The 27,895-nt window shown below is 36.7% G+C and overlaps 2 protein-coding genes across 4 annotated transcripts; one reads left to right on the top strand and one right to left on the bottom strand.

Moving 5' to 3' along the window:
- Window positions 1-2,296: 2,296 nt before the first annotated feature.
- Window positions 2,297-19,359, top strand: ccdc17 (coiled-coil domain containing 17). Its single transcript, XM_030132713.1, has 14 exons — window positions 2,297-2,494; window positions 2,687-2,854; window positions 3,286-3,409; window positions 5,412-5,550; window positions 6,888-7,004; window positions 7,203-7,339; window positions 8,923-9,057; window positions 9,145-9,296; window positions 9,463-9,548; window positions 10,943-11,158; window positions 13,619-13,754; window positions 16,608-16,694; window positions 18,396-18,506; window positions 19,225-19,359. The coding sequence occupies exons 1-14, from the start codon at window positions 2,297-2,299 to the stop codon at window positions 19,357-19,359; spliced, it is 1,941 nt and encodes a 646-aa protein (XP_029988573.1).
- A 283-nt stretch (window positions 19,360-19,642) lies between these two features.
- On the bottom strand, window positions 19,643-27,720 carry LOC115418595 (nuclear autoantigenic sperm protein-like). 3 transcript variants are annotated; one of them, XM_030133104.1, is made up of 14 exons: window positions 27,510-27,719; window positions 27,078-27,122; window positions 25,429-25,542; window positions 24,447-24,527; window positions 24,060-24,157; window positions 23,068-23,114; window positions 22,922-22,992; window positions 22,718-22,791; window positions 21,968-22,156; window positions 21,599-21,771; window positions 21,203-21,283; window positions 21,038-21,112; window positions 20,355-20,486; window positions 19,643-19,839 (listed from the first exon to the last, which is right to left on the bottom strand). In XM_030133104.1, the coding sequence occupies exons 1-14, from the start codon at window positions 27,545-27,547 to the stop codon at window positions 19,804-19,806; spliced, it is 1,254 nt and encodes a 417-aa protein (XP_029988964.1). In that variant the 5' UTR covers window positions 27,548-27,719; the 3' UTR covers window positions 19,643-19,803. The 3 variants fall into 3 exon arrangements, with proteins under 3 accessions (XP_029988964.1, XP_029988963.1, XP_029988965.1); XM_030133103.1 differs by having other exon boundaries at window positions 23,068-23,126; window positions 27,510-27,718; XM_030133105.1 differs by lacking the exon at window positions 20,355-20,486 and having other exon boundaries at window positions 23,068-23,126; window positions 27,510-27,720.
- Window positions 27,721-27,895: the final 175 nt, after the last annotated feature.

Genomic DNA, 27,895 nt, shown 5'->3' with positions numbered 1-27,895 from the left:
ATTTTGTGTAATGTTTAATGTCTCTAAATCATAAAAGTTGATATTAATGCTTCCTTTGGAGAATTTTCTTGCTCACCATTTGTTTGTTGTAATATATTAAATGGGAATATGTTTCTCCAGTTGTTAGACCATTGTTGTTTTATTTTGTTCAATATTTTCTGTCTTTTTTTTTTTTTAATCAAATAATACTCATTGACACTTTGAACATGGTGTTTTTGTTATTATTGTTTGTTGGCATTGTTCATACATACCATGTCCATACATCATTTGGGGGGCGGGCTTATCTGCCGTTCATTAACACAGTAAAAAATGCACAAAAAAAAAAAAAAAAATCATAAATCAACCGTAACAATAAATAAATAAACAAAATGAAATTTAATTTACCAGCCATATTGCTCAGCTCTGTCATCTCAGTTGCAGTTAGATGTGAGATACTGAGTGTCCTTGTCAAGGCCTGCACTAAAAACCTCTGCCACCACATTTTCCATTATCCTGTTCTGTTCCCTGCTGTTCTTCGTGTGCCTGAAAGCTGTTGACTACATTCAATAATGTATTATATATTAAATGAGAAGAAGTGGACAGTAGATGGAGTCCTCTCTGTCACTGCTTCATAGTAATTTCTAAACATTTAAACATAATGACTTACACTGTAATTGTTACATTAACATTTTTCTCATCAAGGTCAGTCCTATGCACACTAAGTTCTTAGAGGAAATCTGCCCGCTGTGGCTTTTGCTGCTGATGCATTGAAAACAGACCTCCATTGCACAGCTGCAGTCGGCCTCTCAGAGCGAAAACATCAGGTGCTGTGAGAAATGAAAACGAGGCACTTTATGAATATTCAGATGGAAAGAAAGAAGCATATGGGGTGTGTTAGTTTAATGTCGCTGGAGTGGAGAGTGCAGAAACTGAGAGCTTTTTTCTGTTTGGTTCTGACACGACTTCACAGCTTTCGACCACGTGTGTGTGTGTGTGTGTGTGTGTGTGTGTGTTTTAACGGAAAAAGCCCTAAAACCAGTACAAATACTTAGGTGTTAGACTTTTAAGTGCTGCAGCCCAACCCAAAATTAAAAGTGCATTTAGCTTGTAAACTATTTGGTTTAACCCTTTCATTCATAGTGGTCAATACAGTGGACAGCTATTCTCCAGCTGTTCTCTTGTAAATTCATGGGTTTTGTTGTTTTAGTTCCATATCAGCTAACACAGTGGACACAATTTATACAATTACTGTAACTTTGTTGTTCTTGATAAATCTGATCTGTAGTAACATGTTTTAGTGTAAATCAGCTGCTAAAGGTTATTAGACTGTAATTAACAGTTTTCTTAAACAAAAAGTTTTTTTTTGCATATTATCTTCATTAAGTGAGTAATAACTACTGCTAAAGTATGCTAAAATGGGAGAAAACATCAGATTAGCTGCATTAAAAATGTTTTTATTTCAGTTTTCATGCAGTATCACTTTCTGATGATGGGTTTTAGATACATGTTTCTTTACTTCAAAAATTAAACACATGGTGTCCAGCTGAGTGGATATTTTTGTAACTCCATGAGAAATAGGTTCACAAAAAAATTTCAAAGTCATTGTTTTTTTCATGTCTAAAGAGGAATAAAAACACTCTTGACCAACATTCTCATAATTCATGAATGAAAGGGTTAAAAGAAAGTTTTCCAGTATCTATCCAGTTATCTATCATCTGATGGTTAATACTAGAAAACAATGTGAATGTGAATTTATTAGGGAGCAGGAACTTTGAAAATTGGTCTTATTCCTACTAATTAAAAGCAATTGTGGCATTTTTAAATTTGCTGGTAAGACAGAACTTAGCTGTGCCTTAACTGCAGCACTGTTCTCCTTTGTAGAGCTATTCATATTATTTTGGTGTGATCCTTTTTCTCTGTGTGTGGTAAGATTTTTTTTTTTTTTTTTTTTTTTTTTTTTTTATGAAGTCTTGTTTTAATGAAGTGTAATAGAAGAAAAAATTTCATGTGGTAATGCAAAAAAAAAGACTCAACAAACAAAGTCACTGCCAAGGTGACAGTTGCCAGTAAACATGGGAACTGGCAGCAACTGTAGTTAGGAAACAAGCAGAGCATGTTGTACTATCCTCATGTGAACGGAACTCTCTGATCTTTCTTAGAATACAGATATAGATATAGATATAGATATAGATATAGATGTAGATGTAGATATAGATGTAATGAATGTTTTTACAGTATTTCTTGTGATTGTAGGGCAGCTAAACACATTCATTCTAGTAATATTTTTTTCTTTGTAAAACTCAGGCTTTGATGCGAAATGGAGAAGGGGTTTATCTGTGGAGCCTGTAACATGGTGTTTCCCTCCACTGAGCTGCTGGAGAAACACAAAGCACATCTCTGCATTGGGAGGGAGTCGGCGCACTTTCAGGTATCGAGGCACAACTCTGAAATGGTCATAAGACACAACGCTGAAGCTGCGGAACTAAAAAAGACAAGAACACCTGACCTTGTCCAGGTGAGTATGTCATAATGAGACAGAGTAAAGAGACTGACGGACATGACCAAATAGTAGAAGACATGTGAGAAAAAAGGTGAAAGAATGTTAAATATAATCTGTTTGGTCAATAAAACGCTAATGCTCAACAGTGAGATGTTTTGGCTTCATTGTCAGGTTCACTTAAAAACACAGTTGCGTGTCTTTTTATAGCTGAAAGGTCAGCGAGGGAACATCATCAGGTGGAAGAGTGTTGATTCTGAGCCAGCGAGAGTAGAAGATAAAGCAACGACCAGTCAGATAGATGGTGCTGCTCTGAAAACACTCACTGACGAGGTACAACAGAACCGAACCAACCTTCATCCTTCACATCATGATAGGGTCAGAGAAAATAATGTGTAATAAGATGTTTCATATGGAATACATCATTGGTCTTTTCTTTAGTTTCAGAAGCTGAGGATGTCCATTGAAGAAAATCTGCCAAGCTGGTCAAAAAAGACCACCGACACTGAGGTTAGCTGTTCATTTAATCTTTTAAACGTTTGAGATTTTGAGAACACTTTCAACAAGTATGTCAATGTGCCATAAATGTGTGCTATTTCTTATCTAAAGTAAAATCCCCTAAATAATGAATTAGTTGGCTAGTGGTTTCAGAATGAGTCAAACACTAATCTAAGTGAAAACAGATCCACAAAAATAGTACATTTTATCAACTGTGGGTCTTAAGGTGACAAAAAGAAATGTGTTCTGTTTAGCTCCACACTGTACCAGTGCTGTGCATAAAAACTTCCATTTATAAACACATTTTTTAGTCATGTGGGCGTCAGCTGGGTCACAGTGAGAGACTGAAGGCGATGAGGGAAATGGCGGAGCGCCATGAGCACCAACTGGCCCTGATACATGCTCACAACCAGCAGCTGGAACAGCAGAGAGATGGTGAGGAACAAGTGGAATAAAGATAGGTCCAATATCTCAGCTCAGTTCTGTTCAGTCTTTTGTAAAATCCCATGTGGATTATGTCATTGCAGCACAACAGCCAGAGAGACTGATATGCAGATAAGCACTAAAAGAGTAGATATGTTATAAATACACAGCAAAAATCGGAGAGTTGAAATTTCAGGGTTAAACATTTGAGAGTCAGTTTTCACTCTCAAAGTGTAGTTTTAACTCACTGTGAGTTAAATGTCATTCAGAGTTGGGGTTAATGAAAAGAGTTAGTCAAGCCTGTGGAAATTAACTTAGGAGAAGTGTTGTTTTGCGTCTCTCCAGTGTTAATTTGCCTGACCCCTGCATTTCAAACCAGGTGAACTTGTGCAATTTCTATCAGACTGCCGCTGTCAGAGAGAAAAAAAGAGGACAAATAAATTTTCTAAAAAAAATGCATCAGCTTTCTTTGAATCATCCTGTTCACATTAATTTTAAGTCATTTTTAATGGATTCACTTTTTTTATGATTAAAATTAACACTACTTTCAGAGTAAAAATTAAGTAAAATGAGTGTTATTTTTGTTACTTTCATGGTGTTAATTTAACTCTGTTTGAGTTAAAGGAGAAACTCTGACAGTGTAAATATTAAATCCATATGGGTTAACTTAACCCAGGTCAGTGAGATTATGAAGGGCGGCTGTGACTCAGTTGGTAGAGCGGGTCGTCCAATGACCAAAGGGTCAGTGGTTCGAATCCTGGCTCCAACTATCCATATGTCGAAGTCACCTGCTGGTGCAAGTGTGTGTGTGTGTGTGTGTGTGTGTGTGTGTGTGTGTGTGTGTGTGTGTGTGTGTGTGTGTGTGTGTGTGTGTGTGTGTGTGTGTGTGGAATTGTAAAACGCTTTGGGCACCATGAAGGTGTAGAAAATGGGCTATATAAATTTACCATTTATGAACTCTTGTTAGTGTTGGTAGTTAAATCAGTCAGTGTTAAATTAACTCAGGTTTCTGAGTCAAAAAGGCAACTCTGGTATAGTGTTAAATAATTAACTCCAATGAAAATGTTAATTTAACTCTGTAAAGTGTGGCCCTATATAAACTCTGAAAAAGAGTTAAAATCAACTCTGTGGGACTTGATTCAACTCTCCAATTTTTGCTGTGTATGTTACAAAAAAAGTTAAAGTAGGAATGTCAAACTTTTAAAGGTTCCTACATGACTAATGATTCACTGGACTGGGAAGAAATGGGTACTGTAACAATTACTACTGCTAATTATGATTAATAATCTTTATCTTTGGTAGTTTGTAAATAAAGTAAATGAAGTCTGTAATTAACAAAGCAATGCCAACTAAAACAATTATATATATATATATATATATATATATATATATATATATATATATATATATATATATATATATATATATATATATATATATAAATTGCAGGTAAAATGTGTTAGATTTTCCCCAAGTGTTACAGTAATAGTTCATTGTGTAAAAGAATATATGATGTCATATATTCCATCCTACATTTTAATCTTCAAAGAATTAAGATTTTTCTTGTAACCTGACCTGGGAAAGTAAAATTAAAACTAAATATACTGATGCACTGGTAAAATCAAGGGTATGAGGATACTTTATTTATTATTCATTGCACAAGGACATGTTAATAAAGTGCAGTACTCAGGTCTCAGTGCTAAATAAAGTTTAATATTAAAATCAAATAGAACTGCTAAAAATTAAGAATAAATAACCTCAATCCAAACAGTTATATTAGAATAAAACATATTAAAAACAGACCGCAGCATTTGAAGAAGCAGCAGAAGAAGTGCAGAAAAAGACAACAATAATATTTTGTGAAAAAGAAAAAAAAAAAAGAATGGGTCAAACAGGGGTTTTTTTTGTTTCCCGTAGTATCAAATGCACTATTTATTTATTTATTTATTTATTTATTTATTTATTTATCACAGTATAACCCTTATTTCTCTTTCTTTCGGTCTCTCTCTGTTAGAATTGGCCCAGCAGGTAAATGTCTTAACTGAACAAAGCAGTGTAAAACATCTGGAGAGTTTACTGAAGGAGCTCCGACAGCAGGAGGAGAGGACCGAAGAAACACTGCAACAACTTACTGAACATCTCCAAGCCATACAGTAAATATGTATAAAGACACCCACCATGTTCAACTACACTCACTGGCCTCTTTATTAGGTACATTTTGAATGCAGATATCTAATAGGCCAATCACGGTGACAGCCTTTCACTGCATTTAGGTGTATAGATGTGGTGAAGAAGGTCTGCTCAAGTTGAAACTGAGCATCAGAATAGGTAAGAAAGGTGATTAAAGTGACTTTGAACATTGCATAGTTACTGGTGCCAAATGGGCTGGTCTGAGTATTTTAGAAACTGCTCATGTACTGGGTGTTTTCAAGCACAACCATCTTAGGGGTTCACACAGAATGGTCAGAAAATGACAAAATATCTACTGAGCAGCAGTTCTCTGTGGGAAAATGCCATATTAATGCCAGAGGTTAGTCTGCTTCAGTCACTGCAGTCACTGGCCACATTTTTAGGTACACCCTCTACCAGCAGGGTATACCTAATAAAGTGGCCAGTGAGTGTGTGTCTGTAATTATTACACAGATAGACAGACAAAAGTGAGAAAATCCATCTGAAAACAGGTGACATAGATATTTCTAAGACAGAGGTGGAAAAGGCATTTATATTCTTGTACTTTTAGGCAGGTAAAAGTACTAGAACAAAACAAACATACAACATATAAGGTAAAGTTATATCAAATGTGAAAATTATAAGTCGTTATTGTACAGGTAAATTTTCATTCATCACTTCATCATAACATTCAACACATTGGGAGGTGGTTTTAAATAGACTATAAATATAGTTTGTTAAAAGTACAGTATTCGCTTCAGATATGGTTGAATTGAAACAACATAAAATGGAAATACTCAGACAAAAAGTAAGTACCTCAAAAAATGCAAAAGTCTAGAGCTTGGGTAAAAGTACTTGGTTTACATTCCACCACTTGTGCTTTGAGTAATTAAATGTATTTACTGCATATTGCAATATATATGTGACATCTGTGAGTTAAAAACAGATTCTATAGGCTGAGAGGAACATGTCAGTCTCCAACCAAACACTGGTGCATCATCGAGTTTATTTAAGGTTTGTACATAGAGGCTGAATTATGACACAGATGAAGCTGATACACATTTAATATTCACGGAAAAAATACTGCATTTGCAGAGCTCTGCCACAAAAGGAATATATTTATATCTCTAGATTTGCATGAGTCAGAGCATCAGTTATGTATTTCATTATGCCCAGATCAGGCCCTATTGCTGAATTTGTAGCAGAATGAATTGATTTTCAGATTGTATGGTGGGTTTTGGATGGGGAACTGTCCATAGATGCACCAGTATAATCTTATTTAGGTGATCTATACTGGTTTTATTTCTTCTTTTTTTTTTAGCGTACAAGAAGTGTCTGTACCTGTAGATCAGCCAGATCCACGCACGGATCAAAAGATGCATCACAGCAACTCTAATCTAGTTTCCTCGGTGGATGGCCCTCTTTCTGCACAGATTAAGTATACGTACACATTTATTTGGATTACACTAACTCTGATTATTCTAAGGAGAAAACGCAGCACCGTATTTTGTCTTGTCTTTGTTTTTGCTTGGTTATCACTATGAAAATTAGATTGTCTATATGTAAATAAGAAGGATTTTTGCTGAGCTGCATGGTTATATGAGGTCACATCCAGCCACATCTCTCATTGGTCCAGAGCTCTGCGTCAGGCCTACTTGCAGTCTGGTGGGTCAGATCCGGCCATTGTGGCACAGATGATTGACCTGCAGGCAGAAGCCCAGAGTCTGGAGAAGAGCCCACCATCAGTCGCCCCCTTAGCCAGGAGGAGAAAGAGTAAGAAAATTTGTGTGGCACGGAATGTTTGGGACTGTATGGGTTTTTGTCAACACAGCTGTGCTCAGTGTAGCCTTTTTAATACATCTAAATGGAGCAGAAGGGGCTTATTGGTTTATTTAATGACTTTATTCAGCATCATTCTCCAACCTTTTGATCCAGTATAATGAAATTCCAGTTTAACATATAATTTCACAAGGCTGGTTACAACATATTGATGTTGCATTTGTGAGAACATAAAAATGGTTTGTTATCGAAATGTAATGTCAACATGTTTCACTTAGTAAAATAAAAGCAGAGGATACATTATTAACCCATATAGACCCAAATATCCACTGGCAACCCAAATAATTTACTGATATAAAAAGTTAAATACCTGTTGATCCACTAATCCTATCAATACATGTAAATAATTGGAGTAAAATACAGTTTGGCGTTTTTTCATGGTCATCAGATATGACCCATTTGGTCATTCAGAGGCTTCATAGTTACCATGGAAACGCTGTCATCTTCTACAACATTTAAAAAAAAAAAAAATTATACTTTATTCTTATTTCCGTATTTTATGATAGACAAAATAAACAAAGAAAACAAAACAAAAGACAGACCACAACAATTAGAGCATCCAGGTTCAATCTCCAGACAAACAAAATACAGACAAGTTCAGTAAAAATTAAGAGAAGATAATACAGGTTCAAGGATTTCTTTGATTAACATGCACGTTCCATTTTTCATCTTCTACAACATTGATTCTCTAGTAAAACTCATGGAGTTTGATCAATGACAGTGGATGGAGACACTTGTTTTTATGTTCAATCTATGACAGATTTTACTGAAAAAGCCACTTTTCCCTCCATTTTCTCTGTTTTTAATATAATAACCCTCAACTTTAATTTGAGCTTTTATGGACATTAGTCATGATCAGCAAATTAAATGTAGGAAAATACCTGATTTTCACGTAACAATACAAAATACTGACTATAATATTAGAATAAATGGTGATAAATCACTTAAGGAAAGTTAAAAATAGAGAAAAAAAATCACAAAAATAGCATTGGGTCTTTATGGGTTAACAAAGTTAAACTTATAGATTGTTCAAAGTGCAACCAAACATCCTCAAAATATAAAGGCATGGATGAAAAACTGATATAGAAGGTAAATGATGGAACATGGTTTGCATGAAAAAATGTAACTACTTTTATATTAGTGCTGTTAATTCATAGTATATATGAGCAGAATTTAGCAGGTTAGTAAGTCATAGAAAGTAACTTCAACTACTTTACTGTATATTAGTACAAATCTGAGGTACTTGCATTTTTTGCAACTTTATACATGACCCTATTATAGCTTGAGTATAAATAACATACATTTTACTCCACTGTATTTGTCTGATATTTATTATCTGTTGCTTATTACATAAAAACAAAACATTTTGTATGTTTGTATGATCAAAAACAGTACAATTCTACAGGTCTGCAATGTTTTCTCAATTGCACAGATACAATAGAGGCAGATTTATGACAAACAAATTATGTTAAATGTTCTTCTGGTTCTGACGGCATCATTGTTGTTCTGGCATCCAGAGGGAAAGCCTCCTCGATGGGATCTGAGTTGCAAGTTGTTGGCTGTGGAACAGAACAACCAGAGACTAGAGGAGGAAATCATCAGGATCCAAGTGGCAAGGGAGAGACGACACAACCATATGAAGCCATATGGAGGTCTGTGTAATCTTACAATTTTACTGCATGTCTCTGTGTTTCTGTTACAACACAGTGGATATTTTGTGTTTGGGCTTCTTCCTGCAGCAGTGAGGTCTGAACTTGAACTGCTCCAGAGGGAGAACCTTCAGCACATCACCAGTCTGCAGGCAAAGATGGAGCGAGAAGAACAACTGCACAGGATGTATAGACACCAGCCCCCCCACCTCCAAAACAAGACACATCCACCTTTTTCCCTGGTATGAAGAATTTAATAAGCATAGCGGATAAAGGCTTCTTGAATCTCTCGTTTAGATTTTAGACCATTTCATGAACTAACACAACACTTTGCAAATGCCATTTTTAGTCCTATAAATGATTTTCAGTGTTTATGACACTGACTCAGAATCTCAGTGTGTCCTTCAGCTCCAGGCCAGATCCTCCTCCTCTTCACTGGGTAGAAGTGTGATGGAACCAGTGGACTTACTCGGTCCGACTCCCTACGATCCTGCGTCAGTTTCCACACAGTCATTGTTATAATCATCACAGAGGCTTAAAGCAGTGTTTTTCAACCTTGGGGTCGGGGCACCACGTGGGGTCGCCTGGAATTCAAATGGGATCGCCTGAAATTTCTAGAAATTAATAAAAAATAAAAACTTACTAATAAAAACTATATGGTGAGTTCAGAGAGACAATCATAATACATAAAAGACATGACAAACTGTGAAGCTGAAACTGAAGCACTGTGGTACTGTTTATCTTTCAAATGTTCATTGTGGCTGGTTTAGGATGCTGCAGCTTTTTTATAATTCATAGTTTGAACATACGTATTCATTTCTCATTCTCTTTTCTTCAGATACAACAGGCAATTATAGTAAATATGTGCACAGCCCTGCGATGAACTGGCGACTTGTCCAGGGTGTACCCCGCCTTCGCCCTATGTAGCAGGGATAGGCTCCAAGTGACCCCCATGACCCTAGTGAGGATAAAGCGGATTCAGATAATGAGTGAATGAATGAATGTGCACAGTCTTAAAAGACACAAAAAACTAAAGTAAATTGGTTCTAAAGGTTAAAGTCAGTATTTAGTGTGACCCCTGACCCCATAACAAGAGGCAGCACAAACACAAGCATCTGATGTGTTGAATGAAATCTGGTTTAAAACCCTCAGAGAATTAATGCAATAAATCTCATTTTGTCTGAACAACAGGGTTAAAAACACATGTAGTGCAGTGTTTTTCATTCTTGGGGTCAGGACCCCACGTGGGGTCGCCTGAAATTTCTAGTAATTAATAAAAATAAAAATACTAATAGACAATATATGGTGAGTTGAGAGAGACAGTCCCAATCCATAAAAGACATGACAAACTCTGAGGCTGAAACTGAAGCACTGTGGTACTGTTTATCTGTCAAATGTTCATTGTAGTCAGTTTCAGATGCTGCAGCTCTTTCATAATTCATAGTTTGAGTTCTTGTTTGTTCAGTATTAATTGTCAGCCTTGTAAATCCAAGCTGGACTGACTGTACATATCCTGACCAAGGAAAATAAAATTCTCACTTTGTGCAGTAATCTACACCTGGCTTTTCTGCCTCTGTTCATAATAATATACATTATATAGCCTAAATGTTGTCTAAAATTAATGTTTATTTGCAACATAGTATTGAAAACTTTGACATGATCAAAAGCAAATTAATTTTAGCAAAAAAAAAAAAAAAGTCTCTGTTTTGAATGTCTGGGGTCGCCAGAAATTTGTGATGTTAAAATGGGGTCATGGGTCAAAAAAGGTTGGGAACCACTGTCTGAAAGAATCTGTGAATCACATAAACATCAGTTCATCTAGTACTTTATGAAGCCTTTGATTAGTTCACCTCATTGCCTTATATTATGTTCCATTTTCTTTCTGCAGAGCTGGGTTTCTGGTTTTCTATGACCTGGTCCTGAGAGTTGATGCCTCTCAGAGGGTGCTACGTCTCACGGCAGCAATCTATTCTGAAGGTCAGGCAGTGGAGGCGCCAACGTTGCTGCCTCCTGTTCAGTGCCTGCCCGGAGAGTCAGCGTCTTATGCCCAGAGACTCACCACTGGAAACTATGCCCTTCTGTCGTTCAAACAGCCGGTGCCCAGGTAACGGTAATACTGTATGTAGAGAGGAACGGAAAGTCTGACAAGCATCATCTTTAACTGTTCTGTAGGTGAATGGTGCAGATTTCAGTCATTTGTAATGGGAAAGAGCCTTGTAGTCACTGTAATGGTTAGATCTGCACTTCCATGTTCTGAGTTGAACTTGAGCTACTCTAACTGTTGTATTTTGAAAAAGTTCTGTTATGTTTTTTGTTTGTTTATTTATGGTCTTCTTGAGGATCCCGGTAAAAAGATCTCTGCTGTATGCGACCCTCCTATAAATAGAATTGTGAATAAGAAGTCTCCAGGTTAAGTTTCGACATGAAATCCTTGAGTTTGGCTGTTTTTGTAAGACAAATATGATGATCAATAGCCACATTTTTCAAGCATTGTATAAAAAATAAAAACAAACAACATATATTATGATATCCTCCTGAGACCCAGGAAAGTAAATGTTTTGGCTTTTTTACATTAAATATTTGTCTTGATTGGAAAAAGCTTATTGCAACAGTTTTTCAGATACAATTTTTAGTTTTAATTTTTTTTTTTTTTGGAATGTCCTTTGCAGTGGACAGCATTTTTTTTTATATAAGTAAAGCTGTAAAAAATGCATTGCTGGATCTCAGGAGGATATATTACTTTTTTTAAATGTGTAAATTGATCATAACGCAAAGTCATTCCTGTTATCAGATGTACTGCTACTTTTTGTATCAGTCCTGAGCCCTCCTCCTCTCAGTTCATGATGACTCTTTAACCTGAAATAACCTCTGAAAACTATTAGAAAGTAAATTATTTTTTTACATTGTAAGTTATCTGTGCAGCTTTGAAAGTCATAGAATTTTAATGCATGTAAATTATTAGTAAATATTGTATTGGTTGATGTGTAAGAATATAATTGATTTACAACTTTATTGCTCTCTTCCATAGCACATCCATTTTGACCAGTTATTCCATAATGCAGGGAAATATGTTAATTGTTGTGTTCAAGCTATGCATTATCCTCCTGAGACCCAGGAAAGTAAATGTTTTGACCTTTTTTTACATTAAATAATTGTCTTGATTGGAAAAAGCATAATGCAACAGTTTTTCAAATGCAGTTTTTATTTTTTATTTTTTTATGGAATGTCCTTTGCAGTGGACAGGACTTTTTTTTTTCTAAGTAAAGCTGTGAAACTCTTGTCCCCTACAGAGGACAAAAATGCATTGCTGGGTGTCAGGAGGACATAAAATGCTTTAGTATATTACAAGATGTGGGTCTTATTTTGTAGTTAAATGAACATTTAGATATAGAGAGATTAGGTTCTATGTAATCATTCTTACATGGTCCAAATATGTGAATGAAAGTTGAAAATCAAATTAAAAAAAAAAAAAAGAATAGCATTTATGTGTGCAATTTAGCTTGAACACTACCCACATTCTTGCATTTGCATGTACTTAAGAAGGTATACGATGTAATATCTCTCAAGTATAGTATAGTATAGTATAGTATAGTATAGTATAGTATAGCATAGTATAGTATAGTGTAATATAGTATAGTATAGTGTAGTATAGTATAGTATTGTATAGTATAATACAGCGTAGTATAGTATAGTGTAGTATAGTATAGTACAGCGTAATATAGTATAGTGTAGTATAGTATAGTGTAGTATAGTATAGTACAGTATAGTATAGTACAGCGTAGTATAGCATAGTGTAGTATAGTGTAGTACAGTATAATATAGTATAGTATAGTGTAGTATAGTATAGTATAGTGTAGTACAGTGTAGTATAGTATAGTACAGTGTAGTATAGTATAGTACAGTGTAGTATAGTATAGTACAGTGTAGTATAGTATAGTATAGTACAGTGTAGTATAGTATAGTGTATTATAGTATAGTATAGTATAGTATAGTACAGTACAGTATAGTATAGTATAGTATGGTGTAACATAGTGTAGTATAGTATAGTGTAGTATAGTATAGTACAGTGCAGTATAGTATAGTATAGCACAGTATGGCATAGTGTAATATAGTATAGTATAGTATAGTATAGTATAGTATAGTATAGTATAGTATAGTATAGTATAGTATAGTATAGTATAGTATAGTGCAGTGTAGTATAGTACAGTATAGTATAGTATAGTATAGCATAGCATGGTATGGTATAGTGCAATATAGTGTAGCATAGTATAGTATGGTATAGTACAGTGTAGTGTAGTATAGTGTAGTGTAGTATAGTAAATGTTATATAATATAATATAATATAATATAATATAATATAATATAATATAATATAATATAATATAATATAATATAATACGACCCTGGACCGTAGTTTGACATGAATACATTTAAGTATTTTGGAGGAAGAGGCACTGATCTAATGTGCAGATTATTAAGGAGATGAATATATCATATGTGACTGTCATGCTACATCCTTCTTCTAAACATGTTCCTGATTGTGCTACATTTATCTCCGTTATAGGATTCAGCCATCACCCTCCCTCTCTCTGGTGGTGGAGGTACAGGCAGCTGGAAATCCTGACGTTTACAACCAGGAAGGGTTCAAACTGGTATCATGTGGGTGGACACAACTGGAGCTATTTGACCAGTACAACCAGGTCTGGAAACTCTAATGAGTTGTTTTGATTTTACACTAATTGAACTGCAGTTATAATGAGAGGACATTATGCATTTTAGTTTGATAGATCTGACTTTATTTGTATACGGCCTCATACAGATATATGTGCAGTTCAAGGTGCATCACACAAGACTGATAAGATGAATGGAAATAAATAGACTACTAACCTGGCTCACTTAAAGGAACAGTGTGTAGGATTTTTATAGTGTTCTTTCCAATAATCAGTCTAATTATTGATTATAATTGAAAAATAGTGCTCAATCAGTCAAAAAAACAATTTGCTCGATTACCTTTAACCTAGAAAAAACAGTTTAAATATACATAGCTCAGGCACTGTTTGCTGGGTGCCGCCATTATAAACGCCATTTTTTTCCCTACATGAGCCTACAGAGGACAAAAAGCGAAGTAGCCGCCTGCAGAACGGGGCGGGCTTCTCAATATCTTCATCGCTGAAAATTCCATGATGGGCCCTCAGAAGTGATACCCCTGATTCAAGTATAACTGCATCTGGATCACTCATCTTACATGGTCCAAACACAGCAATCTTTTACTGTAATTTCCAGTCTATAAGCTGCTACTTTTTTCCACACGCTGTGAACCCGTAGCTCAAAAATGATGCGGCTAATTTATGTTTTCCAGGCTAACGATCAAGGAAATAGAGCTGCTGCATGTAAGCTTGGCATCAGTGAATTGATGGTGAGGCGTTGGAGATGGGATGGGTGTGGCTTATGGTCAGGTGGGGCCAATAGTCCGGAAAGTACGGTAATCGGGATCTGTGTGTGGACCACAAAAGATGAGTGATGCAGATGCAGTTATATTTGAATCAGAGGATCACAGCTGGTACCTGCCACTGACTTACATTGGTATCACTTCTGTCGGCCCATCACGGAATTTTTGGCGATTCCGTGATACCACCACAGATTTTGAGGTAGGGGTCTGAAGTCATTATATGTCATTACACGGAATTCTGTGTGACCAGGTTTATAGAAGTGATGACGGAGAAGTTGAGGTGCTTGACATTTTGGCTGCTTTTGGAAACAAAGTCTTCCAACTAACTGTTTTTTACATGTTTTAGCTGTGTTTATGTTTTGTATCTGTCATTTTTGTCATATCTTTACCTTTTTCTAACTCTTTTTCTGACTCAGGGAACGCACAAGAATTCCAGTGTGCCTATACTGCTATGTAGGCCTGTAACGGTACATGTACCGCACCGAACCGTTTCGGAATGCACCTGTTCGGTTCGGTACACAGCTGTACCGAAACGGCACAGTATGTTGAGAAAAAGAAAAAGGAATGAAAGATGTTGTTTGATGCGGAACTTTTAATCCACGCAAGTTCCACACGGACATACTGAAGGACGCACACGTTGACTCGAAATATGAAATAGCAGCTGATATAAGGTAAAAAAAAACAACAAACAAATACGATGTGAACCTGGAAGGAAGAGACTGGAGACCCTCCACCATTATTACAGTCCAGTTTGGGATCATTTCAGGTCCCGGTGAAAGACAACAACGGGAAAACAGACGTTAATAAGATGGATGTTGTTTACCGCCTATGAACTATGGTAGTTCTAAAACACTTACACCAGCTCTGTCTGTCTCTCTCTCTCACACACGCTGTATAACAGAGGAATAGAACCAGGAGTTGGACGTTGAAAGTATATAACGTTTCACTTTCGTTTCACGCCAGCGTTAGTTACGTTAGTCATGGATACCCCCACCTCCCCGGCTCTGACCAAAAAACAAACAAACAAACAAACCATCCCCCCAACAAATCGCACCCTGCACGCACGCACGTACACAAAGTGTCCTAAACAGTTTGTTATCTGTCCTAAAGTAAATAATTTGGTTAATTTTTTGTTGTCATTGTTGCTCTTCAGTTTGTTTAAGCAGAATACCAGTTTGTCCTCTTGTTAATGTTGCACTTCATGTGGAATTTTTTTGTTGTTATTTTTATGCAGATTGTGAACTGACAGAACTGTGATTAGATTTTTTTTGTTTGTTCAAAACTACCTTTCAGGGAAAAGTGCAATACTAATGTTTAAAATACATTTAGTAATATTAATAATTCATTTTATTTTCTATTTGATTTACAGCAGCAGAATTATATTCCTGTTTTTCTATATTCTATTGTGTCCAAAAATTGGGGGAAAAATTTTCAAAAATTCCTAAATGTATTAAAGACATTTTTAGGGGTTTTCTTTCTTCCCGTGCCAAACCGAAAAAAAAAACCAAACAAACCGTGGCTTTCAAAACCAAAAACGTACTGAACCGAAAATTGTGTGTACCGTCACAGGCCTACTGCTATGTATCTGTGCAAATGGCAAATAAAGTCTATTCTATTCTATTCTATTCTATTCTAAAACCGCAAAAGATACAGCCAAGACTTTTTGTCCCAAAGTGCTAGCCATTATGTAAGCGCAACAGTGGAACAGAGAAATCGCGCTGTCTTTGCATTGATTCAGGTATTTGCTGCCACCTAGGGTAGGAGAGTTACACACTGTACCTTTAAAGAGTGGAAGGAGCAGAGCGGAAGCCTTTTTTATTCTTATCAGTTACACCTGTGCCTTTCTCGCTGTAACGAGCCAAACGTCTGCTGTGGAAAATTACTTATTTAAAATGTTCTTGAACTTTTGCACCTGTGAAGGCAATGTGAAAAGTAATTGTACCATCTGGCTCAGTTCATTTGACATTATTCTGTCAGTCTATAAAAAATATATATATAAGTACATTAATGTAGCATCTGCTGTTTTAGCTCATGTGAATAGTGTCTTTCTGACTGAAAACGAAACTTTTTATTCTTCTAAATGACATTTTTTTTATAACTGCAGCTCAGGAGTGGCCACTGGAGGGCACCAATACGCAGCCTCCCCATTAGACCCTACTTAAGCCTTGCACAGCTCAACTCAGTCCCCCAGGTATAAAGACCCACATAAATATTAATATTCATACAGTGCTGTGCAAAAGTCCAAGGCCAACATTAGGTTTGTTGTAGGTTATGTATCTTTTTTTTTTTTTTTAATCTTATTTCTTATCTTACTGAGTACACATTTTGTTCTTCATGTGCTACATTGAATGAATGATGATAAACAAACCTTGAACCTTGGTTGAGAAAAGTTATAATGACCACACATGTTCTCAGTCTCTGTATTAACATCCAGTCTGGAAATATATGATGTATGTACAGCTGTAAAAAAACCACAAAAAGTTTTTGTGGAAAAAACAGCTTCTATAAATCAGAGTGGCTGTATTTAGTGTGACCTGTCTTTGCATTAAATCACTGGTTCCCGACCTTTTTTGGCTTGTGACCCCATTTTAACATCACAAATTCCTAGCAACCCCAGACATTCAAAACAGACATGTTTTGCTAAAATTAATTTGTTTTTGATCATGTAATACTTTGCTATACTATGTTGTAAATAAATGTTAACCCTTGTGTGGTGTTCATATATTTGTTATTCAGTCTGTGTTTGTGACTGTGGTGGACCCGCTGCATTTGTGAGTTATTAATTCAACATAATCAAACAATTTTATGTTAAAATACTCAACAAATGTTTACTTCATCCCAGTTACAAGCAATAAAAATGCATATATGATTAATATTTGACTTTGCTAGATCACATTTATGAATTAAAGTGCTATTCATTTTTAGTTTGTTTTTTTAAATAAAATGTAATATAATCAAGATATGAGAGGAAAAATTTGATTTAAAAAAATTACTCATCATTTTTATTTTAATAAGACCCAAACACCATACAAGGGTAAATTTTAGACAACATTTAGGTTATATAATTTATATTATTAGGGACGGAGGCAGAAAAGCCAGGTGTAGATTACTGCACAAAGTGAGAATTTTATTTTCCTTGGTCAGGATATGTACAGTCAGTCCAGCTTGGATTTACAAGGCTGACAATTAATACTGAACAAACAAGAACTCAAACTATGAATTATGAAAGAGCTGCAGCATCTGAAACTGACCACAATGAACATTTGAAAGATAAACAGAACCACAGTGCTTCAGTTTCAGCTTCAGTTCGTCATGTCTTTTTTGTATTGGGACTGTCTCTCTCAACTCACCGTATATTGTTTATTAGTATTTTCATCAGTTACTTGAAATTTCAGGCAACCCCATTTGAACTCCAGGCGACCCCATGGTTGAAAACCACTGCACTAAATATGTTTTTAACCCTGTTGTTCAGATAAAATGAGATTTATTGCATGAATTCTCTAAGGGTTTTATACCAGATTTCATTCAACATGTCATATACTTATATTTGTGCTGCTTCTTGTTATGAGGTCAGGGGTCACACTAAATACTGACTTAAACCTTTAGAACTCATTTACTTCAGTTTTTTGTGTCTTTTAAGGCTGTGCACATATTTACTATATTTGCCTGTTGTATTTAAAGAAATGAGAAATGAATATGTATGTTCATTTTAACCCTGCAAAAACAAAGCCAGAGGTGACTTAAAAGACTTTTGCGCTGCACCGTATGTGTCGTGGATGCAGGCAACATTATGTTTGTGTACTGAAGGTTAAAGCAGGTTTTTGTTCAGTTCAAGGGTGAAACAAACAGTAAACCTACACACCTAATTGTGTATCTGTAAACTCATTGTAAGGTGGGCAGCATGGAGTTATGCCTGCGTTTGGTGAACAGCAGAGATGGAGACATGCAGACTCTAATAAAGCCTGATCCCAGCAGCACCAGCCACTACAAATATCCAGCTGTGGTAGGCCATTATATGTGCATGGTGCTTTGTTGTACAGGGGTTGGACAAAATAATGGAAACACCTTCACCTCAAGATGATAATGCCCCAATCCATACAGCTAGAATTGTTAAAGAATGGCATGAGGAACATTCTAATGAAGTTGAGCATCTCGTATGGCCGGCACAGTCTCCAGACCTCAACATTATTGAGCATTTATGGTCAGTTTTAGAGATTCAAGTAACACGTCGATTTCCACCGCCATCGTCTCTAAAAGAGTTGGAGGGTATTCTAACTGAAGAACGGCTTAAAATTCCTTTGGAAACAGTTCACAAGTTGTATGAATCAATACCTCGGAGAATTGAGGCTGTAATTGCGGCAAAAGGCGGACCTACAGCATATTAAATTATATTTTGTTGATTTTTTAAGGTGTTTCCATTATTTTGTCCAATCCCTGTATATTCTGTACTATAACCTGATGTACAGGCTCAGATTTAGTTTGTTGTAAGGCAAGAAATTAGAGTTCAGTTAAGCCTTGCTTCATTGCCTCAGTGTTAATATTTTACTATTAAAGCAACATTTTATTATTGTAACAATTCGTACTGAAAACATTGATTTCTATTACAGTACCTCAAGCATTGACTTCACTTTTTTAAATCTGTGTCTATCCTCTTGGAATAAATTATCATCCATTCATTTTGAAATAAGGAACAAGATAAGATATGCCTCATGTCTCTACAGGTGTCCTCTCTTCCTGTGATTGTCCATGGAAATGGGTCAGTTTCAGCTCCGTGTGGATCCCAGGATTGTGATCTGTCCTCCCTGCTAACCCCCCATGACCAAGACCCTCCACCCACACCGGGCAGTCAGAGGTGAAGTGAGGACCTCCACATTTAGGATATCATCATCACCAACAGTCACACTGCTGTGGATTTTAATGACACTATGTGATGCACTTGTAGAAATTAATATTTTACCCACAGGCTTCTTTCCCTTAAACTGAAGAAAAAAAACCTAAACATGTACATTTTGACAAAATTACTTGACTTTACAAAATACTGAGAAGAGGGTATTTAGTGTATGATGTGAATGGATGTTTTCAGGTACAACATACAGGCTGGTGGTTTCTTGGGAAATATGGGAAAAAATAAACCAAACCTACATCTTCAAATCCTTTATTTTTCTTTTTTACTATAAGTATACAAAACCTGACAGACAAATCTATGAAAATGATTTTATTTACAAAACAAAAGTGTTGAAGGTGGAGAGGGGCTGGAGAGACATGCTGTGCTGGTTTTGAAGATCCGGAAGTAGAGGACGTCACGCAGATGACTTGACAGAGGCTGATTTGTCAGACTGTGGGGAACAGAACAAAGTATTTTTAAAAAAAAAACACAAAAATGGGCTCATATCAATGATTGAAATCTTTGCTTTTTCTACTGTTTTGTAATATACGATAGTGAACATAACTTTACTACTGACAACTTTGCAGAAAAGAAAGAAGTCATGTGACAACACTCATGTACACAGACCGAAAGGTTTCATGGAAAACCTGCTTATCTAAAATTACCTGAGCAACATCTGAAGCTGCAACTGCTCTGAGCTCTGCAGTATTTGTCCTTACCGACTTCACAAGAACGTAGATAGTTTGTAAGAGAAGTCTGGGCATACTGCACCAAGGTGGGCCCAGGTAACTCATGCATGCAACTCATGAGTAAAAGCACCAAAAAGAGAATAAGGCAGTGGAGCAGGTTTTAAGTAACCCACACTTAGTGGAAAATAACCAATATCCTTCAGGAACTCCCCATTGTCAGCTCCAGGTCCAACTGTCCTATTTATTATTCTGTATAAAACTTAAACCTATGACTCGCCTCCTTTGTCTTTTCCCCTTGGACTCCAGTGCCGTTGCTGGCATTAGAGTCCCCGCTGCCATTAACTGTGGCTTCCCGTTTCGCCTGCTTAGCATCAGTGTCCTCTACTGGGCTGTCCTCCTCTGGTTTCCTCTGTTAGAAACATAAAACCAGGACAAAAGCAGACTGAAGGCCTGTGTACTTGACTATGCTGAAAACTGCATCTGAGGTTACACACTAGAGAGCCATCAACAATTAGAAACGTCAAATGATGTTTATCATGCAAATAAGTCAGCGTCTATCAAAACTTAATTTGTAGTATTAAGCTCTACCACAACACATCACCGACACACTCCATCACCTCCACATAACACAGTGCTAATACAGAAAACCAATCACACCACACAACCTTATCAACATTTGTAAATAACCCACATACAAAATCCCTGGAACCAAAAACAGGCAAGCAAAGAGACCATACAACATAAAAAATAAAAAGCAAAGCCAGTCTCAATATGCAGATGATTACAGCACCAAAGAAGTCATTTGGAGGGTTATTTCCTTTAGACAAAACTGAACTTGTGCACTGACAAGCAAAATGATTCACACACAGGAACCGATTTCCTCTCATATTTTCCCCAGAAAAGAAAATAATCAACTTTGGGCGATTAAAAAAAAAAAGCTTAAAAATCTCTCAAACTCACCTTTTTTCTGACAAGGTGAGAGATGTCTGCAGCTGCTTTGGAAGACGATGCACCCTCAGATGCTTTAACAGGGCTCTGAAATTGAAAGATGGATTACCCAGATGCTCAATTCATAACACTGCATAACGTACAGACTCTGGAGTTGTGCATTCACAAGGTCTTTACCTGGCTGGCTGCTGCAAAAGCTGAGGATGATGATGGCCCACCGTTTTCACACAGGAATGCTGAAGAGGTCGAGGCACCACCCTGCAAGTAGTGATTAGGTGTCAGTTATAGAAAAGTTTATATAAAATTAACAAAGTCTTACGCAAAAGAGGAAAGTAAGGCAGTAATTACCCTTAACATTTGTCAGTCAGAAAACAAGTGTTTATAGCAGGTTCGATTAAAACTGTGGTGCTTTTGAGATTAGTTGCCTTTTAAAACAGGAGATTCCACATTAAAGTCTGTTACAGACCTCAACATTACATGGAACTCACCAGGTTCAAGACAAGCTGCCAGATAAATATTCTCTAATTTTGCTTAAATCACCTGTCCCTGTACTGCTGCATACACTGTACTCACTAGTGTCTGCTCGATGGCCTGGGAGGCGGCTCTGGCTGTTCTCTGGCTTTCCTTGGCATCTTCCACTTTTTCCCTGATGTCAGGCAGAAGCTGCTTCAGTTCCCCCACCTCCACCTTCTCGTCTGCTGCCCCATCTGTTCCCTCTGCTGCATCTATCACCTCCTGCAGCATGGCTGTGCAGACACAACTGGATTAGAACAGGAAATAATAAAAAAAACACACACACTATACACTGCCTCAGTTGGTCAGAGACTCTCCTAAATCACCCGACCAACTTCTGGTCACCATCATCTGTGAAGGTAAGAAGGGACATGCACCACATGATCACTGCTGTTATTCTGTGATAAAAGAAAGCCAGTGCAGACTTACCCAGGCGGGTCTCGATGACCTTTATGGAGCTGTTGTAGTGCTGGATGGCCTGGTTGTACTGGCCCACGTAACACAGCGTGGTGGCAACATTGTAGTGGGTCTCAGCGAGCAGACGACTGTGTGGAGGCAGGTACTTCAGCTGAAGGGCAAGACAAGTCTGGAAGTCTTCTAGTGCCTGGGAATAATTACCTGGAACAGGAACATGGGTGACCCAAATCAGAGTTAAATTTAGCCTGCAAATAAAAAGCAGTGCTATTTGCCACTTTGGTGATGAATAAAACCCATCCTTAGTATTTTTCTGGTCCAACTACACCAACTTACAACACAATAAGGCCTTTTCAATCTTGTACGTCTCAATACTTAATAGTCAGGATTTCTGCAGCTCATGTTAAATTTAAGACCATTATGAATGGAATTTATGACCCATTTCATGACTCGTGCTTAGGTTTCAGTTTGATGATGCTCCTGATGTCAGTACAGAATGGTAGGAGATGTGTGTACTAACAACCAATTTTCTGACTTTCCATGTGACACTGATGCCTGTACACATCAAGTTTAAAACTTTTAAATTAATATTTTATGCTCAATCCTAATAACTTTTATCCCTGTTTAAAACATGTGAACTGAATATCAAGATTTTCTGGGGCCACTTTCAAGGTTTACAACCAAGTCAATTCAAAAATCCATTTATTGTTAAGGAAGGACTGCCTTGGTCCATAACTTGTGTCTGCTGCTGCAAATTCATTGTACCTGATTCAGCTCCAACTTCTCCCAATTTCAGAAGTGCCTGGGCTGCCATGAGCTGGTCATCTTTGTTATCCTGTCTGTGTGAACAAGTAAACAGGGATCACTGACATTGGATTGTGTAATCTCAAACCGATCTCATTTCATCAAGAGGGTCACTTCAATTGAACAAGATGAGAGGAACTTTCTATCACGTTTTGCTCTCCTTACTTCTGGTAGATGATTTTTGCCAACTCTAGCATCTCCCACGCCAACTGCAAATTTCCAACTTCTTCCTCTTCCTGAAAAGGACAGGCATGTAAAAATGCAAGCATTCATCAGTCTAATATTTAAAAGTTGAATGCAATGGAACTTACTCCATTTTTCTCTCCTTTATTATCATCGTCGTCATCATCATCGTCATCTTCATCATCATCTGTAAAGCAACAGTAGCCAATGTTACAAGTATGAAATGAGGAAAGACAGGGGGAAATGAAGACTGTTTCCCCAAAGTGCAGTAGTGTGCACTGCCTTCACCTTCATATCTGTAAATGAACTGTTAAACTGTACAAAGTGTGTGGTCTCGGTGTAATCCATTAATATAGTTTTGATGCCGGAGGTGGCTAAGATAACCATGTCCACTGAAAAAGATACTCAACAGTAGCTTTTTTTTTAATTACTCCATTGACATATGAAAAGTGCTGCAGGAATTTTCAGGTGTTTCTAAAGAAACCTTAAAAGAATTCTTCACATGCCACTTTAGTAAAGAGAAAACTAGAGGACTGTGAAAGCTGGTGTATGATACAATGGCTAAGAAAGAAAAGACAGATTCACTTTAAACAAACCAGGAAAGAGGAAATAGAGTTTGGATAAAAGTATGAAATGACATGCACACATCCCCAGTCAAATGTGATTTGAACTGATTTGAAAAAGCCTATGGTTCTTCTGAAAACAGGTGGAAGAGTGTCTACTATGAGCGGTGTTGGGGAAAACTACTCCATCTCCAGAAAAAGACACAGAGGAAAAAACATTAAAGCGCTAAAGAAAAGAATGGAGACATAAAGCCAAAAGGACTCCAAGCCTGAGTTGGAACAGAATGAACAACTGCATGACAGTAAATCTTTACATATACAGCACTATGTCTGGATGGGTGGAGCAGTTTGGTAGATTTTAAACTAAAGCAACTTTTGACTGACAGGAGAGAGTGCTATACTTAAACTGAGTAAGGTGCTACAGTTAGTAGAATTAAAGTGGAAGTATTGCTGAAAATACTTTGCAAACACAGAATAATACTAATCAAGGCATAATAAAATTAACTTTAAAAAGTAGAGATATAGTTGAAACTTAGAAGACACTTTAAGATACTAACCATCAGCATTATCAGCACCCGAGTTCTGAGGTTGCTCCTCTTCATCTGATCCTTCAGGGGCGTCCTCCAGGGCATTACCAAGGACACCATTATCCATCCTAATCAACAAAGAGGCATATCACAAGATAATACATTGTTCACGCAAATAGTTACGGGGACAAAACTATAGCTTACAGTGGAAAGGTAAAAAAAAAAAGTGTCAAACTTTCTTGAAATATAAGCCAGTTATCCAATCAAACAGGGCAATACCTGCCAAACAATTTGGACTGCATTACAATGTTTTCCCCCTATTGGAGTTATGTTTACAAAATCTCAATCTGACTCACACTTCAGGCATTCAAACAGAGCAAAAAAAGCATTTGAAGTGAGAAAATTTTGTTCACCAACCTGGCAAGTTCCAGAAGGGAGCTTCCACAGCGGAAAAAGGCCTCTCCACACTCATATGCAGTTTCCCCATAGACTGCAGCTCTGGCAAAGGGGTAATATAGAATAGACTTTATATCGATTACAAAATACCTTTGTACAGTGCAGCGAAATTTGGTTTGAAATTCTGTGAGGTGCTCAGGTAAGTTACATACGTCAATTAAATATTCAAGAATAAAGTACAAAGAAAACAGTTAAGTAAAAAACAAAATGCAAGTGTAAGTGTTTTTCTCTTCCGGCTAGAGAAGAGAACCACGCTCTGACTGATAGCTGATGAATGGTTGGTTTATTTTTTTTAAACTCTGACACTGAACCACTGTGAAAAACTGAAATAATATAAACTATAACATAATATCAAAATGTTGGCATCAAGAAGCATATTTCACACAATATTTAACATAAATATCACATACAAATCAATATAAATAACAATTACAAGTAATCCATACTGTGTGCACCCTCCAACCAGAAGTAAGGAGTAGCTCTTCTTTAAGATGTGTTTTTTCCATAATTTGCAAAACAGAACTAAACTCTTTGTCCCTGCTATATAACATCACATGACTGATTGAATGCATCACATGACTATGCAACCTTGAAGTGTACTTTTTCTCCACCAGCAGAGGTCATTAATTATCAAACAAACAAAAATACATAGATAAAATATTTACACAAAGCCACATATCTCAGTGACAGCTACAAAATATTTTATGCTTTTAAAGGTTCTCAGAGCTGCCCAGTTTGATGTGACTGATTTCTGATATTAATAGTCAGTTCTGTAGCTCCTCCTCTGCCTGATGCATCGAATGCTGTTGGGTTCCTGCAAATTGGCTTGAGAGTCTGGTTTTGTCTGACTCTATATATAAAGTGTCACGAGATAACTATTGTTATGATTTGGCACTCTATGAATAAAATTTGATTGATAGATACTTTCATCATCCATACTTACAACATGCTGCAGGCATCCTGGAAGACACTGACAGCAGAGGCATAATCTCCCATCACTACGTGTCTGTTCCCTGTTCCAATCAGCTTCTTTGCTTCCTCCATGACATCGTTAGAACTGCAGAAGAAGCAGATATTTACATCAAAAATCAATAACATATTACGGACTGTATCTAAGTTACAAATCTCTCAACTCAAACTAGTGATTAGTGATTTAGTGATTTATTTCGAACATGCAATGAAATTTAACATATGTGCACTTGCAAAACATACATAATAATACAAATATCAAGAATCATAACAATCTTAGTCAGAAGAAAAGCACAATAATTTCATTTACATGCCCGAAAAGGGGTGGGAAGAAGTATAATTTATTTAATCCCACCCCCTCTCCCTACAATATCATTAATAATATATGTCCATCTTCCTTTTACATTACTCTTCTATATTTATATGTCTATTCACACACAAACACACATACTCATTCATCCATATACACATATATACGTTTATACATATACACACATACAAATACACATATAATCTTTTACCAATGCCTTTCTTAGTTGTGCTAGCGAATAAATAAACAAATAACTAACCCAAGGAAGGAAATATATGCATAAACAACAGTGAACATATGATGACAATTAATAACCCTCTTCCCTATATCTTGTGAAAAACATGTTCTTATAAATGTTTTTGAATTGTCTTATGTTTGAACATTCCTTGTGCTCCTCCCTCAATCCATTCCATACTTTAACACCACACACAGATATGCTAAAACTTTTCCTAGTAGTGCACACCCTCTGAATTTTGAAATTAACCCTTTCATGCATGAATTATGAGAACCTTAATTAAGATTTTTTTTCCTGAGTGTTTTTATTCCTCTTTAGGCATGAAAAAAAACCCAAAAAAAAAACCATGTGATTGAATTTTTTTTTTTTTTTTTTTAAATCAACCTGTTTTTCATGGAGTTACAAAACTGTCCACTCAGCTACACCATGAATTTTATTCTTGAAGCAAAGAAACATGTATTTAAAAGCCAATATCATAAAGTGATATGAAAACAGTGAAATGAAACCATGTTTAATGCAGCTAATCTTATGTTTTTTCACATTTTAACATATTTTAATACTAGTTATTACTCACTTCATGGAAATAATATGCAAAAAATAAATATTAACAACTGATTTCCACTCAAGAACCAATCAAGAACAGCAAAGTTACAATAATGGTATGAATTGCAGTTTATGAGATGATGCATAAGTGTCCACTGTGTTGGTTGATATGGAACTAAAACAACAAAACCCATGAATATACAAGATTAAAGCTGTAGAGTAACTGTCCACTGTAGTGACCACTATGCATGAAAGGGTTAAATCTACCCTTAAATTATAACTCCCTTCCCTTTTCAGTGAATAATTTCTGTATGTTGATAAACTTGTGGATAAGTTGTAAACAATACATCCAGATGACCCAAGATGGCAGTATTTCTTGAATTTATTTTGGATGTTCTTCCCTCCTTAATTTCTGTACCATTATATCCCACTTTATAGTCCCTGTATTGTCACAGTGCCTTCTGTTAGATTAGAGTTCAGGTAACATGTATATTTTGCTTTTAACATGTGCTGTTTTGAGTCAAGGGTACTTTACCCGTCTGCAGCAGCAGCTGTAGATGAACACGGCTTCTCCTCCATACTGTAAAGAGTCAGAGATTAGTTCACTGAAATGCAACCAAAGATAACTTGTCAGAAGAAATGAACTGATACGACTTAATTAGCCAACATGTGGGGATGCGTTAGCTAGTTAGTAACTTAAATTATTCTTAGCACGTTAGCCACTTAGCTTAACACTGAGGGGGGGTAGTGATGGTTACAGACATATTTATTTGGAGCTGTAACCTGGTGCTCTTCGACAAGCTGCTGCTTTAATAGTCGGCACCACTAGCAAACGCGTTTTCTTAACCTAGATATCGCCACACACTACCGTCTAGGTTAGCCGCGTTATGTAGCTACGTGCAAGCTAGCTGTGTTTTCCCTGCGAACGTTCCAACGGTCAGAGTAAGAAACCACGGGCTCTTCTTACCTCTCAGCGCTGGACGAAGCGGACGTTCCCTCTGGCATTTTTTACAGAACGATGACAGAGACTGAAGACGAAGCAAAAAAAAAATGGGACGGTCAAGAGTTTGCTGAATGAAGTCCGTGCAGTGCTCCTGTGACAGTCTTTGTTGGCGCGCTTAAACAGAGAAAAGAAGGGTTTCTATTTCCGCTTAAGTTGGGGACGCGGGAGATCACCGTTAAAGGGGCCGATGCAGGGCTTCGGATGCGTTCGCGGGCTGTCGGAAAAGGGCATTTTAGTGATGTGACGTTCACGAATCTGTTGAACGGCTCTTTGAAATGAACGATGGGAACCGTGTCTTTGTAAAGAACCATTCTTTTTTGTTTGTTTGTTTGTTTGTTTTTTTAAGGAGG

Source organism: Sphaeramia orbicularis, chromosome 4 (assembly GCF_902148855.1).
Source record: "Sphaeramia orbicularis chromosome 4, fSphaOr1.1, whole genome shotgun sequence".
NCBI lineage: Eukaryota > Metazoa > Chordata > Actinopteri > Kurtiformes > Apogonidae > Sphaeramia > Sphaeramia orbicularis.
Note: the sequence above shows the minus strand (reverse complement) of the source record. Positions and strands in the feature narration are given on the sequence as shown.

Excerpts from the sequence above, each read along its gene's own strand:
- LOC115418595 (XM_030133103.1), bottom strand. The coding sequence starts at position 27,547 with ATGCCAGAGGGAACGTCCGCTTCGTCCAGCGCTGAGAG. Across the intron at positions 21,284-21,598 it reads AGGCCATCGAGCAGACACTA|GGTGGTGCCTCGACCTCTTC; the intron begins GTGAGTACAGTG and ends CACTACTTGCAG. Across the intron at positions 19,840-20,354 it reads AAGGGGAAAAGACAAAGGAG|TCTGACAAATCAGCCTCTGT; the intron begins GCGAGTCATAGG and ends TGTTCCCCACAG.
- ccdc17 (XM_030132713.1), top strand. The coding sequence starts at position 2,297 with ATGGAGAAGGGGTTTATCTGTGGAGCCTGTAACATGGTGTTTCCCTCC. Across the intron at positions 3,410-5,411 it reads GCTGGAACAGCAGAGAGATG|AATTGGCCCAGCAGGTAAAT; the intron begins GTGAGGAACAAG and ends TCTCTCTGTTAG. Across the intron at positions 9,297-9,462 it reads CACATCCACCTTTTTCCCTG|CTCCAGGCCAGATCCTCCTC; the intron begins GTATGAAGAATT and ends TGTGTCCTTCAG.